The sequence below is a fragment of the Apium graveolens genome, chromosome 6 (assembly GCF_009905375.1).
Source record: "Apium graveolens cultivar Ventura chromosome 6, ASM990537v1, whole genome shotgun sequence".
NCBI classification, from domain to species: domain Eukaryota; kingdom Viridiplantae; phylum Streptophyta; class Magnoliopsida; order Apiales; family Apiaceae; genus Apium; species Apium graveolens.
In genome coordinates, this window is record NC_133652.1 from 179,552,351 (window position 1) to 179,569,234 (window position 16,884).

At 41.2% G+C, this 16,884-nt stretch overlaps 1 protein-coding gene and 1 non-coding gene across 2 annotated transcripts in view; both read right to left on the reverse strand.

Moving 5' to 3' along the window:
- Positions 1–770: 770 nt before the first annotated feature.
- Positions 771–16,884, reverse strand: part of LOC141665611 (uncharacterized) — a 50,775-nt gene continuing 34,661 nt past the window's right edge. The window contains exons 2-3 of the mRNA XM_074471599.1: positions 1,566–1,948; positions 771–1,484 (exon numbers count right to left, since the gene is read on the reverse strand). Coding sequence (XP_074327700.1) covers positions 936–1,484; positions 1,566–1,948 — 932 coding nt within the window. The 3' untranslated portion in view covers positions 771–935. The remainder of the gene's footprint in view (positions 1,485–1,565; positions 1,949–16,884) is intronic.
- Positions 6,135–6,241, reverse strand: LOC141669582 (small nucleolar RNA R71). The gene has a single exon (XR_012553853.1). It is a non-coding gene; the product is annotated as a small nucleolar RNA R71 (small nucleolar RNA).

Genomic DNA, 16,884 nt, shown 5'->3' on the forward strand with positions numbered 1-16,884 from the left:
CAAGAAGTATTGTGAAGAAAATGAAATTGAGTTACGATTCACCTCTGTGGCTCACCCGCAAGCCAATGGGCAAGCGGAAGTAGCAAATCGGATAATCCTGGATGGACTAAAGAAGAGGATCGAAAAGTCAAGAAATAATTGGGTAGATGAGATACTTCCCATATTATGGGCTTATAGGACTACCTGTAGAGTCACGACAGATGCAACTCCTTTCATGTTGGCATATGGGGCGGAAGCAGTAGTTCCCGTGGAGATATCACATTCTTCTCCAAGGATTCAGGCTTTTGATGAAAAAGAAAATGAGGAAGGGCAGAAGTTAGCCCTGGATTTAATCGATGAAGTACGAGATAAAGCACACGCAAAGATAGTAGAATATCAGAAAAAGGCTTCATTCTACTACAACCTAAGGGTTAAAGAGAGGTTTTTCAAACAAGGTGACCTAGTCTTGAGAAAAATAGAGGCTTCTGGTGTCGGACAGAAAGGAAAGCTTGCCCCAAATTGGGAAGGGCCGTATAGAGTCAAGAGCGTTCAGGGTAGAGGAACCTACAAGCTGGAGACTATGGATGGTTTTGAAGTCCCGAGAACCTGGCACGCACAAAACCTGAAGGTTTACTACGTGTAAGATGGTCGAAGTACGATTCTCACTCGTCAGGATGGCGAGTAGGTTGAAAAGCACCTTGAAGCTTTGCTTGCTTAGGATTTATATGTTTTAGTTTTATTACGAAATTTATTAAGACTTGTGTAAGGGACGAATCCCAGACAATTTTATGAAATTCATAAGTTCTTCAAAGTATGATTGTGGCCTAACAAATAAAAATCAAATGCATGGATGCAAAGCATAAAAGGTGATAAATGAGATAGATCTGATAGATGTTACAAAAGTTTGATAAATAAAGTCTCGAAAATAAAAAAAGCCACGCAGGGCTGAAAAAGCTCTAAGGAGCTGAGGTGCCCTCGGCGTCCATATCATCGTCTTCTCCGCTCTCGCTAGATGTCTCCGTCGTCTCGGAGGAGGAAGAGCTGTCATCCTCAGCAGGTCTGGAAAAAGACTCGGGAGGAGGAAGAAGTGGATCCTGAGGAACATGATCCGAGACAACTACTCGGGTACGAAACCTCTGTAGCAAAGCCTCATCGTCAGGGCAGATGTAGTCCGCCGGGTTAATATCAGGACAAGCCTCGTTCACGGTCCCAAGGGCCGTGTCCCAGCCAGTCCTAAAAAACTCGGGAAAGACTGAATCATCCCTAATCCTCATGGATTGGGCAAACTCCTCCGAGTCCAGATAATTGTCTATAGCTTTATCCTTCTCCGCCCGAAGTACCACCAGCTCGGCGTTAGACTCTCCGAGTTCTTCCTCCTTGCGCTTGAGCTTCTTCTCCAGGGTAGCATACTTCTTCTGCTGCCTCCTGAGGGCATTATCGGCCTTATCAGAAGCCCGCTTCCATGATTCGGCTTGCCTCACAGCGCCTTGAAAGTAGGCGTTAGACTGAAACAAAACAATTAACAAAGTATAAGGCAAGAAAGTGCTACAAGAACGAGAAATAAGTTTAAAAAAGAGAAGGCATACCGAAGCCAGAGACTGGGCTCCCATGAGCTTAATCCTCTCAAGGTCAGGGGTGGCCACCACATCAGTAAAGTCCTTTGGGGTCACGCTATGGTAGGACCAATCCCAAGCATGCTTCGTGGAACCAACCACGGTATCCCCTCGGCGGAATCCCCAGAGAGGCTGAAAGGCGCCTGTAGCAGCAGCAGCAGGGGCAGCAGCAGTGATAGGAGCATTATGGCCCTCAGCTCCTTCAGTTGAAGCCTCCCCCATAGGCTCCTTGTGCTTTCTCAAGAAGATAGGCTCTGTCGCCTTTCCTCTGGTGTCTAGGCCTGCTAACCGAGCTTTCTTCATCCTAGCTGTTTCCTCGACCAAGGGGACATTGTCCTCGTTAATCTCCTTAGCAGCTGAAACAAAGCAAAAGACAAAATAAGTGATGTTAATAATGCGTGAAATAAAGAAAAATTGAGAAGGGAAGAGAAATACCCTGTTGAGAAACAGAGGATAGTCCCACATGAATCAGGGAAAACTCTTCTAAAAGAGTCCAGCTGGTGGTGGTGCCATCATCCTGAGTGAGCCCATTATAAATGATAGTTTCTTCAGGAGTTAAGTGAATGGATTTGAGGCTACCATCACTGACCTTCCCGAAGGAAGATCGAAAGAGCGTGCCCCAATCGCCATTCTCCCAACGTAACCCGACGAAACTATTCCTCCAATTTGGATTATTATCCGGAATAGAGGCGCTGTTAAAGATATGTTTGCTTTTGGGCCTTTGTTTGACATAAACCCAGCCACAAATATTGGAAGAACTATTGTAACATTGAAAGACTTTCCTAAAAACGGCTACAGAAAGAGGAAAGCCCTCCCTAAGACAACAAACCATAAAACATAGAATATTCCTCCAGGCGTTTGGAGGAAGCTGACACGGGTTAATTTGTAAGTCAGCCAAAAGATGAGGGATAAAAGGATGAAAAGGGAACCTAAGCCCAGCATTAAGGGCGTCGGTGTAGATGAAGAGAGTATCAGGCCTCCAGTGGCAAGTACGGTCACCACCAGAGACTGGAACTAGTCTAAAGGGAGGAGGGACGTTATAACGAGCATTTAGTTTATTGAAATCTATGTTATGCCAAGTATTACAGTGATTAAAGGAGTCGAGATGTGCAGTGGAAGGATATTCATCCCCCCTAGTATTAATCATATCAATTAAAGACATATATGAAGAGCGGATCTCGATATCCTTACCTCGTTTTGAAGCCGAGGCTATCTTGGCCGCCCTCTCGGAACTCTTGTCGGCCATCTAGTAAAGACTGGAAAAGACTTGGGAGGAAGAAGGAGTGGATTTGAGAGAGGAGAAGATTAGAAAGTTGTAGGTGAAGAGAAATGAAATGAGAGGTGTGAAGAATCACACTCTCATCCCACCTATATATAGGAGAAATAAATGGATAATGGACCTTAAAAAGCCCATTTGGGCCCAAAAGTTGGAAGGTTCTGGAAGTTCCTGGAAAATTCAAGAGAATTCTAGTAAAAAAATCAAAAGAAAAACTTGAGTTTTTTCAAGATTTTGGAAGAATCCAGAAAGATATTAGAAGAGTTTGGAATTTGGGCTTAGAAATGAGGCCCAATTCTAAAAAAAAAAAAACCTTGAAAAAATAAAGCCCAGCTAAGGGCCCAAGTGTTTAAAAAGCCCAGAAAAGGGCCCAGATATTTAAGGTTAACAGCCCATAACCCAAAATCCAGTCATAATGGGCCAAAAGAATGAAGGCCCAGCTAAGTGAAGGTGGCCCAAAAATAAAGTCCAGGGAGAAATGGATAAAAAGATCAGGAATATGACCCAATTCGACCAGGAATCATGGGGAAATCCTGGTCGAAATACAGGAGGTCGAAATTGCTTCGACCTGGGCAACAAATGAAGGTTAATTCGGTCAAAAAGCAGGATTCCTGACCGAAAGGAACAAAATTTCTGGTCGAAAATTTTCTGGTCGAAAATTGTAAAAAAAAAAAAAAAAAAAAAAAAAAAAAAAAAAGAGAGAGGAAGGGGTGAAAATCCTGGCCGAAATTCGACCAGGATTCCTGATCGAATGAGCCCTGCCCGAATTTGCATCGACCTGGGCAACAAATGAAGGTTAATTCGGTCAAAAAGCAGGACTCCTGACCGAAAGGAACAAAATTTCTGGTCGAAAATTTTCTGGTCGAAAATTGTAAAAAAAAAAAAAAAAAAAAAAAAAAATTAAAAGAAAAATCCTGGCCGAAATTCGACCAGGATTCCTGATCGAAAGCATCCTGCCCGAAAAGCTGTCGACCAGGGCAATATGGGGGTTAATTCGACCAGGATCCTGGTCGAATGGATTCCTGGTCGAAAACTGTATAAAAAAAAAAAAAAAAAAAAAAAAAAAAGAGGGAATAAATATTAATATTTATTTATTTATTTATTCTGAAAAAAAAAAAAAAAAAAAAAGGGGGAATAAGTAAGGAAAATTCCTTAAATAATTTCTGAAAAATATTAATATTTTCAGAAATAAGGAATAAATCCAGGAAAATTAGGATAAATCCCAGAAATTAAGGGAAAAATCCAGAAAAAATAAGGAAATTCCTTAAATAATTTCTGAAAAATATTAATATTTTCAGAAATAAGGAATAAATCCAGGAAAATTAGGATAAATCCCAGAAATTAAGGGAAAAATCCAGAAAAAATAAGGAAATTCCTTAAATAATTTCTGAAAAATATTAATATTTTCAGAAATAAGGAATAAATCCAGGAAAATTAGGATAAATCCCAGAAATTAAGGGAAAATCCAGAAAAAATAAGGAAATTCCTTAAATAATTTCTGAAAAATACTAATATTTTCAGAAATAAGGAATAAATCCAGGAAAATTAGGATAAATCCCAGAAATTAAGGGAAAATCCAGAAAAAATAAGGAAATTCCTTAAATAATTTCTGAAAAATACTAATATTTTCAGAAATAAGGAATAAATCCAGGAAAATTAGGATAAATCCCAGAAATTAAGGGAAAATCCAGAAAAAATAAGGAAATTCCTTAAATAATTTCTGAAAAATACTAATATTTTCAGAAATAAGGAATAAATCCAGGAAAATTAGGATAAATCCCAGAAATTAAGGGAAAAAATCCAGAAAATTAGGAAAAATCCCAGAAAATTAGGGAAAATTCCAGAAAATTAGGGAAAAATTCCTGGAAATTAAGATAATTTCTGAATAAAAGGAAGATTCGTTGTAAATGTGTAGGTCGCTCCACACTTTACGCAAAAACGAAACCCTGTAAGGGAACGAATAGATTTAACTTTTGCGAAACCTAATCAATGTTTCCCAAAAGTTGGGGGGCAAATGATAGGGATAAATAAGTCCTGATTTTATAATTAATGGGCTGCTAGGCCCGATAATAATAAGATGTATAATATTCAGACCAGAAAGGTTAAGTCTGACGGATCAGATTAGGCCTGGTGGAATAAAAAAGGCCCAAAAAGCCCTGATTATTAATTAATTTCGTAATTAATTAATAAGGGAGAAATCAGATGTTGAAAAGAGTCCCGATGAGGATATAAATCCTTAGAGATTAGCCTCAAGGGGACCTGAAAGGATAAGGAATCAACTTCCTACTTCCTAGGACTCCTAAGTCTATCCTAATTCAGAGGCTTATCCACCAAGCCTCCTATACCAAGTCCAATTCAAGGACTCCCGCATCTATATAAGGGGCCTCACCCCACAAATCAGAACTACGTTTTTTGACTTGATCCTTGGCAATCAGCAAGGTACGTAGGCATCTTGTTAAGGCAGATTGAGTCACGAAACACAAGAGCAGTCAAATCGAGCCTCGAAGCTCACGTTCCTTAGTATTAAATACAGTAATTACATATAGTAGTTTTAATCCATAACACTTGCGTGAATATTAGCGCGTGTTTTCGCCCTAACAAGTTTTTGGCGCCGCTGCCGGGGACTCGGCGTATTTGTTTAGTTTATGTACTTACCATCATTGGTCATTAGGACTCAGTGATTAGGACGTAGTAGTTACTTATTTTTTCCGGTTGTGTTTCAGGTACTTTAGCAAGCGTTTATGCAAACTCGTTCTCGTGCTCGCAAGAGGACTTTAGATACAGCTGAGGAGACAGACGAAGTTCTTGATATTCCGGAGAAGTTAGATTTTGAGGATTCGGATTCAGGAACTGAGCAGAAAGAACAGTTAAACATGGGAGATCGTATTGTTCAAGCTGATCCAGCTCTTATGGATTTTTCTCGGCCTAAAATTGATGACATTCAGTCAAGCATCCTTCATCCGGCTATTCAAGCTAACACCTTTGAAATCAAGCCGGGCACTATTCAGATGGTGCATAATTCTGTTTCTTTTGGAGGAGCGGCAACTGAAGACCCCAACATGCACATAAGGAATTTTGTCGAGATCTGCAGCACTTTTAAGTATAATGGCGTGACTGATGAGGCTTTCAAGTTGAGGCTTTTCCCATTCTCACTGAATGACAAGGCTAAAGACTGGTTACATTCTGAACCAGCTGGATCCATCACTACGTGGCAAGATCTTGCACAAAAGTTTCTGGTGAAGTTTTATCCGATGGAAAAGACTGCTGCTATGAGGAGTGCTCTTACTCAGTTTGCGCAGCAACCTACAGAGTCTATGTGCGAGGCTTGGGAACGCTACAAGGAAATATTGAGAAAATGTCCACATCATGGAATGCCGGATTGGCCGCGAATGAGCATCAAAACCCAACTCAGAGGATGACGTCAGGCAAGGTAGCAGGTATTCTGGAAGTTGATGCAGCCACCGCTATTGCAGCCCAGCTCCAAGCGCTATCAATGAAGGTTGATTCTCTGGCTACATATGGAGTTAATCAAATAGCTATGGTTTGTGAGCTTTGTGCAGGTTCTTATGCTACGGATCAGTGTTCTCTTGTCAACGAATCTGTTCAGTATGTGAATAATTATCAGCGACAACAGCAGCCTGTGCCAGCGACCTATCATCCTAACAATAGAAATCATCCAAATTTCAGCTGGGGGAATAATCAGAATGCTATTCAGCCACAATATCAGCAAGGAATGAGTAAACAGTTTAACCCACCTGGATTCCAGCAACCACAGCAGTATGCTACAAGGCAATCATATCCTCAATAGGGAAGTACAGCTGCACCTACTAGTGCTGATTTTGAGGAACTTAAGCTTTTGTGCAAGAGTCAGGCGGTTTCTATCAAGACCTTGGAAAATCAAATCGGTCAATTAGCCAATGCAGTGCTCAATCGTCAACCTGGCACTCTTCCCAGTGACACGGAAGTACCAGGCAGGAAGGAAGCTAAAGAGCAAGTCAAGGCTATTACCTTAAGGTCTGGAAAAGTGGCTGATGCTGAAAAGGCAAAAGAAGTAGAAGCTGAAATTAGAGATGAAGAATCTAAGCAAAAGGAGAAAGCGGCGGAACCAAGAAAGACTACTGTTGAACACACTATGCCTGAGGCTAATATAGGGGAGAAACAGCTCTATCCTCCACCACCTTTTCCTAAGAGATTGCAGCAACAAAAGCTGGATAGACAGTTCGGAAAGTTTCTGGAGGTGTTCAAGAAACTTCACATCAATATACCTTTCGCTGAGGCTCTGAAACAAATGCCTAGTTATGCGAAGTTTATGAAGACGATCCTTTCAAGGAAGGTGAAACTGGATGACCTTGAAACCGTTGCTCTCACGGAAGAATGCAGCGCTGTTCTGCAGCAAAAGTTACCACCAAAACTGAAAGATCCAGGAAGCTTCACCATTCCTTGCACCATTGGCAAAATGACTTTTGACAAGTGCCTTTGTGATTTGGGAGCAAGCATTAATCTGATGCCGTTGTCGATCTTTAAAAAGCTGGATCTGCCTGATCCAAAACCCACATGCATGTCGCTACAATTGGCTGACCGTTCCATTACTTACCCAAGGGGCATAGTTGAGGATGTGCTCGTCAAGGTGGATAAGCTCTTCTTTCCTGCAGATTTTGTTATTCTGGATTTTGAGGAAGATAAGAAGATTCCCATAATCTTGGGAAGGCCTTTCTTGGCTACTGGTCGTACCTTGATAGATGTGCAAAAAGGGGAACTTACTATGCGGGTCCAAGATCAGGATGTGACCTTCAACGTATTCAAGGCAATAAAATTCCCTACAGAAGATGAGGAGTGCTTAAAATTGGATGTGATTGATTTTGCGGTTACTTCGGAACTCGATCGCATGCTAATGTCTGATGCATTGGAAAAGGCCTTAGTGGGGGATTTTGACAGCGATGATGAAGATGGCAACGAGCAATTACAATATCTGAACGCTTCTCCCTGGAAGTGAAAGCTGGACATACCATTTGAATCTCTTGGTACTTCTGACCTTAAGAATGCTGAAGGGAAGCTCAAACCATCAATAGAGGAAGCACCTACCTTGGAGCTCAAGCCATTACCTGGACACTTGAGGTATGCTTTTTTAGGTGATTCATCTACGTTACCTGTTATTATTTCATCTGACCTTTCAGGTAGTGAGGAAGACAAGCTCTTAAGGATTTTGAGAGAATTCAAATCGTCTATAGGATGGAACATAGCAGACATCAAGGGGATAAGTCCTTCATATTGTATGCATAAAATTCTGCTAGAGGAAGGTAGTAAGCGAACTGTGGAACAACAGCGAAGACTGAATCCTATCATGAAGGAAGTGGTGAAGAAAGAAATTCTGAAATGGCTGGATGCAGGCATCATTTATCCTATTTCTGACAGCTCGTGGGTGAGCCCCGTACAATGTGTACCTAAGAAAGGAGGTATCACTGTGGTCGCAAATGAAAAGAATGAGCTCATCCCTACTCGAACAGTTACAGGATGGAGAGTATGCATGGATTATAGAAAATTGAACAAAGCCACAAGGAAGGATCACTTCCCTCTTCCATTTATTGATCAGATGCTTGACAGATTGGCGGGTCATGAGTATTTTTGTCTTCTGGATGGTTATTCCGGGTATAATCAGATTTGTATTGCACCAGAGGATCAGGAAAAGACTACCTTCACTTGTCCATTTGGCACGTTTGCTTTTCGCAGAGTTTCGTTTGGGTTATGTGGCGCCCCGGCCACTTTTCAGAGATGTATGGTGGCTATATTCTCTGACATGATTGGAAATAACGTCGAAGTGTTCATGGATGACTTCTCCCTCTTTGGACTCTCATATGATGAATGTTTGAATAATCTGCGCGCCGTACTCAAAAGATGCGTGGAAACTAATTTGGTGCTCAATTGGGAGAAATGTCATTTTATGGTGCGTAAAGGCATTATCCTTGGGCATAAGGTCTCTAGCAAGGGTCTGGAGGTGGACAAAGCCAAGGTGGGAGTTATTGAAAATCTTCCCCCACCTAATTCTGTGAAAGGAATCCGTAGTTTTCTTGGTCATGCGGGTTTTTATCGGCGATTCATCAAGGACTTTTCAAAGATATCTAAGCCGTTGTGCAATTTACTTGAGAAAGATGTGCCTTTCAAATTTGATGATGAATATTTGGCAGCATTCGAGACTCTCAAGAAGAGTTTGATCACTGCACCAGTTATTACAGCACCAGATTGGACAGAACCGTTTGAGATGATGTGTGATGCGAGTGATTATGCGGTAGGTGCAGTTCTGGGACAGCGTAAGAAAAACCTCTTCTATGTGGTCTACTATGCGAGTAAGACTTTAAATGGTGCCCAATTGAACTACACCACTACTGAGAAGGAGCTTTTGGCTATAGTCTTTGGTTTTGAGAAATTTCGATCGTATCTACTTGGTACGAAAGTAACAGTATTCACTGATCATGCGGCTATTCGCTATCTGGTTTCCAAGAAGGATTCGAAGCTGAGACTCATTCGTTGGGTACTTTTACTTCAGGAATTTGAGTTAGAGATCAAAGATAGAAAAGGTACTGAGAATCAAGTAGCTGACCATCTCTCTAGGTTGGAGAATCCCGATTCTACTTCACAAGATAGGACGTCAATCAATGAATCTTTTCCGGATGAGCAGTTGTTTGTAATTCAGGAGGAAGAACCATGGTTTGCAGATATTGTAAACTATCTCGTCAGTAATATAATGGCTCCTAATTTGACATCCGCTCAAAAGAAGAAGTTTCTGCATGAGGTGAAGTGGTATATGTGGGATGAACCATATTTGTTTAGACAGGGAGCTGACCAGATCATCAGGAGATGTATCCCGTTCTGTGAGACGGAGGGGATATTACGAGGCCATTCCACGGTTTATCGTGGACACTATGGTGGTGAGAAGACGACAGCTCGTATTCTGCAAGCAGGTTTTTTCTGGCCTACTTTGTTCAAGGATGCTCATCAGTTTGTTTTAAGGTGTGACCGTTGCCAAAGAGTGGGAAATTTGTCAAGAAAGGATGAGATGCCATTAAATGTGATGCTTGAAGTCGAGGTCTTTGATGTGTGGGGAATCGATTTCATGGGGCCTTTTATCTCATCTTGCAATAATCAGTACATCTTGCTGGCAGTTGATTATGTCTCAAAATGGGTCGAAGTTAAAGCTCTACCGACAAATGATGCAAAGGCAGTGCTAAATTTTCTTCATAAGCAAATTTTCACAAGGTTTGGAACACCTCGGGTAATCATAAGTGATGAAGGATCACATTTTTGCAACCGTAAGTTCACTTCTATGATGCAGCGTTATAATGTGAATCATCGAGTAGCTACTGCCTATCATCCGCAAACAAATGGTCAAGCGGAAGTGTCTAACAGAGAGATAAAGCGCATTCTAGAGAAGGTTGTTTGTCCGTCAAGGAAGGATTGGTCTTTAAAGCTCGATGAAGCTGTCTGGGCTTACAGAACAGCATACAAAACTCCACTTGGGATGTCACCGTTTCAGTTGGTGTACGGTAAGGGATGTCATCTACCTGCGGAGCTTGAGCATAAGGCCTACTGGGCATTGAAGAAGTTGAACCTGGATTTAGATGCAGCTGGTAAGAAAAGAATGCTTCAGCTTAATGAACTTGATGAATTTTGACTTCAAGCGTACGAGAATAACAAAATGTATAAGGAAAAGGTGAAGAGGTGGCACGATAGGAAGCTACATCCTAAGTTATTTGTGCCAGGGCAACAAGTTCTTTTATTCAACTCTCGGCTTCGACTTTTTCCTGGGAAGTTGAAATCAAGGTGGTCTGGACTTTTTATTGTCAAAACTGTGTTTCCACATGGAGCGGTGGAAATTTTTGAGAATGATCCGGACCATGCATTCAAGGTTAACGGTCAGCGGTTGAAGCACTACTATGGGGACATGGAAAATCGAGAAGTGGTTAGTGCCATTTTGTTGACTACTTGAGAAGGGTACGAAACGTCAAGCTAATGACGAAAAAGAAGCGCTGCGTGGGAGGCAACCCATGAATTGTTGTTACAGGAACCCTTAGAAGTTAATAACCTATCCAAAAACACAAAAAAATCAGAAAACAGGGGCTGAAAAAAAAAATTCCAGTGACCCCCTGAGCGCCCGCTCAGCTTTGCTGAGCGACCGCGCAGCAAGCTGAGCGCCCCCTCAGCTTTGCTGAGCGACCGCGCAGCAAGCTGAGCGACCGCTCAGGGGTCGAGTACCAGAATTTTTTTTTACAGTTCAGGAAAAAAAAAACAAAAAAACACAAAAACAGTTTTAGCCCATAAACCCACGATTTGTTACCACTACCCCATCATTTTACCCCTTAATTCCCAAACCCTAATCTAATCCACACCCTATATATACATACACCTATCCTACATATCTCCAACAAAACTTCCTACACTTAAACCCTCTCACAAACATCAAAAATCAGTTCTTACACACTTTTATTCACGAATCAATGGCATCCAAGAGAGCACGCACTATTGACAGCAGCAACACAGTTCCTACTGCTGATTCATCGAGGGGTACTGCTGCAAGGCCTCGGTTAACTGACAGATCCGTGGAGGAGGAGTACACTAGGCTGTTGGGGAAGACGATTCTGAAGGAGAGGGGGTTTTTACCATCGGGGAGGGATGGTGAGTTGCTGCCCATGATTGCAGAGAAGGGGTGGATAGCTTTTTGTGAGTCACCCGAAGCAGTACCGATGAGCGTTGTTCGCGAGTTCTACGCGAACGCGAAGGCCGAAAAAAATGGGTTTTCTGTGGTCCGAGGGCTGACGATTGATTATCATCCTGCGACGATTCGCCGTGTGATTGGACAGCGAGACAGGAAGCCCGAGGAGGAGAACTGGAATGAAAAGACTGCTGAGGATTTTGACTTGGATTTGATTTGTGCGACTCTCTGTCGACCGGGCACAGTTTGGACCTGCAGGACCGGCACTAATGAGTATCGTCACTTTCCGGCAATCGCCATGAACAGGTATGCCCGTGTATGGAATGCATTTATTTGTGCTAATATTTTGCCTTCTTCGCATGCACACGAGGTCACAGTTGAGAGACCACAGTTGTTGTGGGGAATTCTGAATGAGGAATACTATGTGGACCTTGGTGAGTTTATCTACCAAGGAATTCTGAAGTTTTTGAGGGGAGCGAAGCATATGAACATCCCTTATGCATCTACGGTTACGAAGCTATGCCGAGCAGTGGGAGTGAACTGGCCGGCTCATGAGCAGTTGCAGTTGCCAGCAGCTCCGATTGATTCTGGCACTCTGAATGGGATGCAGGAGTGGACCGGTGGTGAGCCTGAGGAGCATGGGCTGGGTTATCGTCTTCCAGGAGGGCGACCAACACGAGGTGCTACTATGGCTAGGCCAGGGCGTGATGAGGCTGGTTCTTCGAGAGCTCAGGAGGGTGCTGGGATGGTTGATGCCCAGTATAGGAGGCTTTCACGGCGGATGGATGCCATGTATGAGACGCAAAGCAGGTTTGCTCAGGAGCTCACCCTTGCGTTAGGGACTGCTTTTCAAGGCCTTGGAGCTGATATCCAGTGGCCAGTTTTTGGTGAGGACTCTGCATACCCGCCGCCTGATACTCCACCCACTGAGGGTGATGATGATGATGACTCCGAGTAGGTATACCCTGTGTTCCTTTCTACTACTTTCACTGAGGACAGTGAAGATTTTTAGTTTGGGGGTGGTAGTTAAGGAATATTGTGTGTGTTTCATTTAGTTGCATATTCATGATAGTTTAGTTCATATAGTTGCATAATTTATGTCATATAGTTTTTTTGTTATGAATGTCATGAAGCTCATGCATTTACCATGATCCCTTTTGCAATGATTTATCGACTGAATTGTGATATTGATGCGAGTGTAGTGATAGCATTAAAGTGATATTAAGTTGTGTAGGTTGATATGCATGCTAGAAACAATTGTAAGTCCACTAAGTCTTAGAGAATGCGTAAGGGCTAGATTGTTGTTATGATTTGGTTGTTTTCAAGGTCAATCTACTTATTATGCTTAGAATTCGATTATAGGTTCTTAGTGATAAAGGCATGAAAAAGAAAAATTTTGGAGAAAAAAATATGGAAGTTGTTGCTAGTTGTGGCTAGGAGTCAAATGGCTAGTAGCCGGCTCGCATATGGTGCGAGTAGTCTAGGGTTGAGCAAGATGGAGCGAAACGCACTTGCTCAGAAAGAAAAAAAAATTTATGCATAATTGATCAAGAGTGGGCTCTTTGGTATTCGAGTTATTAATTTCTTAGGGGACTTTGTGCCTAGTGACCTAAGGCTTTTAGAGTCTGGGATCCGCTAACCTAACGCTCATTACATGGATACCATTGTATAAGTCTTTTGTGGACCTCACTCATTGCACGGTCAAATAAGCATTTGAGTTGTAAATAAAAAGCAAGATTCCGTAATAAGCTCCAGAGTTCTTGTAGTGTTGTATATCACTTTGTGCCTAGAATTTTTATTCTTTGTATAATCGTAGGATTGCCTTGAGGATAGTCTAGTCATAATAATTGGTCTAGTTCCGAAGCATATCTGTTAAGCATTTGCACACACCACGTTTCTGGCTGTATGTCCGTTTGCATGAGTTTATTGATCTTTAGTTGTCTAACTGCATTCGTTGAGATGTGACAATTTGGTTGGTTAATTGTAGTAAGGAGGATCGATGCATTTTCATATAGATTGCATTCATGCATGTTTTTATTTGTTTTTGAGTCTGTGACGCTTGAGGACAAGCATCGATTTAAGTTTGGGGCTGTGATAAGTGGCATTTTATACCAGTTAGAACGTCTTAAAATGGCTTAAATTGGTGTCTTGAAATCAAGTATTTTGTGTATTTGATGCGTTTTTCTAGTGTTTATGCATTTCAGGGTTTTGGTTGCATTTCGGGGGAGGAATCATCAAGAATAAGCCTTGGCATGTGTTCACCATTGCGAGAGGAAAGAAACGGGCAGATTACGGTGAAGAAGCGGAGCAAAATCATTTTTTTTCCAGTAAAAGACAAATTATTTTAGGACTTCTACTTCTGTTTGGTTTCCACTTCTATGTAATCTGAGTTTTATGGGACTATTATATAAGTAGATTTGAGACGTTTTCACAAGGTGGATAAAAAGAAGATTGTGTTTTTACGCAAGGAGCGAAGGAGATAAGGAAGAAGACCGATTTAGCACACCGCAACGAAGAGGAAGCATATCTTCTTGTGATTCTTGTTTCGTTGTAACGTTGGATGTTAGTTTTCTTGCTTTGAACTTATTTATTCTTGTGACGTACTCTGTTTTAATATAATTAGTTTAGTTATTATTTTCTTGTGTTTATTTATCATGATTTCATATGAACCCATGATGACGAAAAGTGCTATTATGGGCTAATCGTGATCATGGGGTTGCAACGGATTTATCATGGTGTCTTAACATTGAGAAGTAATCATACATTGGTGAGTGAGTTTAATTAGACAATAATTTAGTCTGAGTCTCTGAGGGAACGAACTAGAAAGTATTATATATTACTTGCGAACGCGTATACTTGCGTGAATATTAGCGCGTGTTTTCGCCCTAACACATGCAAAGGATTTTAAAGCATGATATCTCCATAAAACACTTAGTTAGCACATATATAAAATATATCTCATTGAGAGCTCTTGAATTCACAAGAATCAAGAGTTTCTCTTTGGAGATCACATAAGAACTACACATGCATCCATGGAACTTCAACTTCCAAGTCACAAAACCCTTGGAATGTATATAAGATGAATGTAGGTAAAAGATTTACACTTGGGAAGATGAAGAATGAAATGAAAAATGGAAGGGGGGTAGGGGAATGATGCTTCGGCCGAGAGCAATGGTGGGAGGGGGAGGAGAGAAAAATTGTGGTGTGTTGGAGTGTGGAGTGAGTGGAATGACTTCTCCCACTTTTATTTTAGCTTTATGCTTTTTGGTTGACAAAATAATGAGTGGAAGTGAGAATGTACAAAAATGTCCTCTAACTAAAGTTAGGCCATTTTGCATGCAAGGCTAATGTGGTAATTTAGTAATCAACAAATGAGTTAGTGGGGTTGGAAAGGTCTTATTTGCCCTTTGAGAGAATAGAAGGGTGATTTGCATGCAAGGTCTTCTATGTAATTTCCTAATTATAACAAATAAAATTTGTAAAGATTTATTTTTATAAAATAAAATACAGGTTCAAAAATTATAAAATTTATACCATAAAATAACTGGGATTTTTAGAAATTTTATAAAATCACTTTCGAAATTTGGGAACAAAATAACTTTTAAAAGAAAATTTCTCCAAGGTTTAGAATATTCCTTATAAATCAAAAATAAGGGAAATAAATAAACTCTTGCTTTGAAAAATCATATACTACATAAAGTAAATTTAAAATGCAGAAATTTTTCATTCACACAAGGTACAACCATTAAGTATATTTACTTTCGGCTTTAATATCACACAAAATCCACATATAATATTACATAAAATGCCGGTCGTAACATCCTCTCCCCTTAAGGGATTCTGTCCCCAGAATCTAAGAGAACTGATGAGGATACCGGGAACGCATATCAGACTCTAACTCCCAAGTTGATTCTTCGACCTTGGGGTTCCTCCAAAGTACTTTCACTAACTTTACCGACTTATTCCTTAGACTCTTTACTTGCCAGTCGAGTAATTTCACAGGTTGCTCCACAAATGACAGGTCTGCCTGAATTTCTACAGGTTCATATTCTATGACATGGATGGCGTTAGGATTGTACTTTTTAAGCAATGACACATGGAACACATTATGCATATGCTGATATTGAGGTGGTAAGGCTAACTCGTAGGCCACCTTCCCCACTTGACTCAAAATTTCAAAAGGACCTATATATCTAGGTGCTAACTTCCCTTTCTTTCCAAATCTAGACAACCCTTTTCTTGGTGACACATTCAACAAAATGGCTTCGGCAACTTGGAATCTAACATCCTTACGCGTTGGATCCGCATACTTCCTTTGTCTATCTTGAGCAGCAAGCAACCTTTTCTGAATTAACTTGACTGTCTCATGCAACTGTTGTACCAATTCCGAGCCTAGAATGGTTCCTTCTCCTACCTCATCCCAACTTGTCAGTGATCTACATTTTCGTCCGTACAAAGCTTCGTATGGTGGCATGCCAATACTGGAGTGATAGCTGTTGTTGTAAGAGAATTCAATCAATGGCAAGTGGTCGTCCCAACTTCCTGCAAAATCGATTGCACAACTGCGCAACATGTCTTCGATTGTTTGAATTGTCCTTTCGCTCTGACCATCAGTCTGCGGGTGGTACGCCGTACACATGTTCAACTTCGTGCCAAGACTTTCTTGAAATTGCTTCCAGAATCTCGAGTTAAATCGGGGATCTCTGTCTAAAACTATTGATACAGGTACTCCATGCCTTAGTTAGATTTCACGCACATACAGATGAACCAATTTGTCCAATGATGACTTCTCATTAATTGGAAGGAAATACGCCGACTTCGTAAGGCGATCAACTATAACCCATATAGCGTCATGTCCAGATTTCATTCGCGGTAGTCCCATTATAAAGTCCATAGCAATATTTTCCCATTTCCATTTTGGAATCTTTAGGGGATGAATTAATTCGCTTGGTCGTTGATGTTCTTCCTTCACTTTCTAACAAGTATAACACTTCGCAACCCATTCCGCCACGTCTCACTTCATATTTGGCCACCAAAAGTTCTGCTTTAAGTCCCGATACATCTTGGTGCTTCCCGGGTGGATTGAAAATCTTGAATTGTGGGCTTCTTGCAGGATCTCACTCTTTAATTCACGTACATGAGGAATCCAAATTCTTGAGGAAAACCTTAGTATACCTTGCTCATCCCTTTGAGTGCCAATCTCTTCTCTAGTTAGCTGATTCTTCTCTTTCTCCATTACTTCTTCCTGACACTTCCTTATCTTTTCCACTAGTGTTGGCTGAAAAGTCATTGCACGACAAACTTCTTCAACC